We start from the raw sequence: 1,738 nt of genomic DNA on the forward strand, positions 1-1,738 counted from the left end.
AGTCATTTACAAAAGCTGGCTGTGAAAAAAAAGCATGAGGTAAAAGAACCTTGGTGTCATATTTGATTGTGACCTGTGTTTTGAACCCCAAGTAAGAAACTTGCATTGCATTTTTTTTAATCTTAGAAACATCGCCCATGTGCAACCTCTTTTATCTAAAGAAGACACCAAAGAACTTATTCATGCTTTTATCTCCAGCTGACAACTGTAATGCCTTGTTCTCAGGCCTCTCCAAGAAATCTATAAACAAAGTGCAGATAATCCAAAATGCAGCAGCATGTCTACTCACCAAGAAAAAACATCGAGAACACGTTACTCTGGGTTTTAAGTCCCTTCATTGGCTTCCCGTACATTTTAGTATTCATTTTAAAATTTTGCTTTTAGTTTTTAAATCTCTTAATGGTCTGGCTCCTCACTATTTATCCGATATGTTGGTCAAATACATTCCCTCCAGATCCCTAAGATCTTCCACCTCTGGTCTACTGAGTGTCCCCCAGAGTAGAAGTAAAAAGCATGGTCATGCTGCATTCTGTGTCATTGGCCCTCGTCTCTGGAACAGCCTTCCAGAGGACGCCAGACACTCTGATTCAGTAGACAGCTTCAAATGAAATCTTAAAACCTATCTTTTTAGACTTGCATTTTTGTAGCTTTTATTCAATTAATTGGTATAAACATAATTCATATTTTAATGTGTGTGTGTGTGTGTGTGTGTGTGAGTGTGAGTGTGAGTGTGTGATCAAATCTTCTTTCCTCTATCTTACCCTGTCTTTTATGTGTATTTTCATATTTTTTAATGTAAAGCACTTTGAGTTGCACTTGATATGAACAGTGATTTACATATAAAATTCTTATTATTAGTAGTACTTTATCCATTTCTAAGATCCAATGTTGTGACAAAGAATCGATTACTTTAACGCCAACAGAGTGGAGTGGGCCATGGTGCATCTACCTTGGAACTGTTCCATGTTGTCAACTCTAGGGAGGGTGACCTCTTCCTCCTCCTCTTCCTCAGGAGTCCTCTCTACTGTCAGCTGGTACAACTTCATGGAGATGATGTCATGATTATCTAGAGCAACATGCACAAGTCAGTACCTACCATTAAAAAATAATTTCTACAATTGTAGCATCTATGGCATTTGGTTTGGCATTGTTTAGGATGTATAGCTTGTACAGTAGGGGTGTCCTGATAGTCGTGATGATCGGAGTATCTATTGTATCTATTTATTATTGAGTATCTGCCGATACTTGCCAATATCAGCTCTTACCTGTGGAATGTTCCAGGTGTTTTTGAGCATTCCACAACTTTCCAAGTCTTTTGTTGCTCCTGTCTAAACTTTTTGAAAATGTGTTGCATATTTACAAAGAACAATAACCTTTATAAATTTAAACATTAAATATAGCCGCAAACAGCAATCCCGGGGTTCAAGCCTGTTTTGTGACAATCAGATGCTTGATCATTTATGTCCAAATCTCTACCAGGCCACACTCTTCTTTGGAAACTCTGGACCGAATTCACAAAGAATGAACTGCGGCCGCTGATACAGTCAGGTCCATAATTATTTGGACAATGATACAGTTGTCGTCATTTTGGCTCTGTACACCACCACAGTGGGTTTTAAATGAAACAATGAATACCTGCTTAAAGTGCAGACTCTCAGCTTTCATTTAAGGCTTTTTTCAAAAATGTAGTATGAACCGTGTAGGAATTACAACCATTTCTTCACACAGTCCCCCAACT

General features: G+C 38.1%; 1 protein-coding gene across 1 annotated transcript in view; it reads right to left on the minus strand.

Annotated features, from left to right (window-relative positions):
* Positions 1-890: 890 nt before the first annotated feature.
* Positions 891-1,738, minus strand: part of LOC126393929 (VIP36-like protein) — a 53,835-nt gene continuing 52,987 nt past the window's right edge. The window contains exon 7 of the mRNA XM_050050376.1: positions 891-1,066. Within this exon, the coding sequence (XP_049906333.1) occupies positions 906-1,066 (161 nt within the window). The 3' untranslated portion in view covers positions 891-905. The remainder of the gene's footprint in view (positions 1,067-1,738) is intronic.

The sequence above is a fragment of the Epinephelus moara genome, chromosome 8 (genome assembly GCF_006386435.1).
Source record: "Epinephelus moara isolate mb chromosome 8, YSFRI_EMoa_1.0, whole genome shotgun sequence".
Lineage (NCBI taxonomy): Eukaryota > Metazoa > Chordata > Actinopteri > Perciformes > Serranidae > Epinephelus > Epinephelus moara.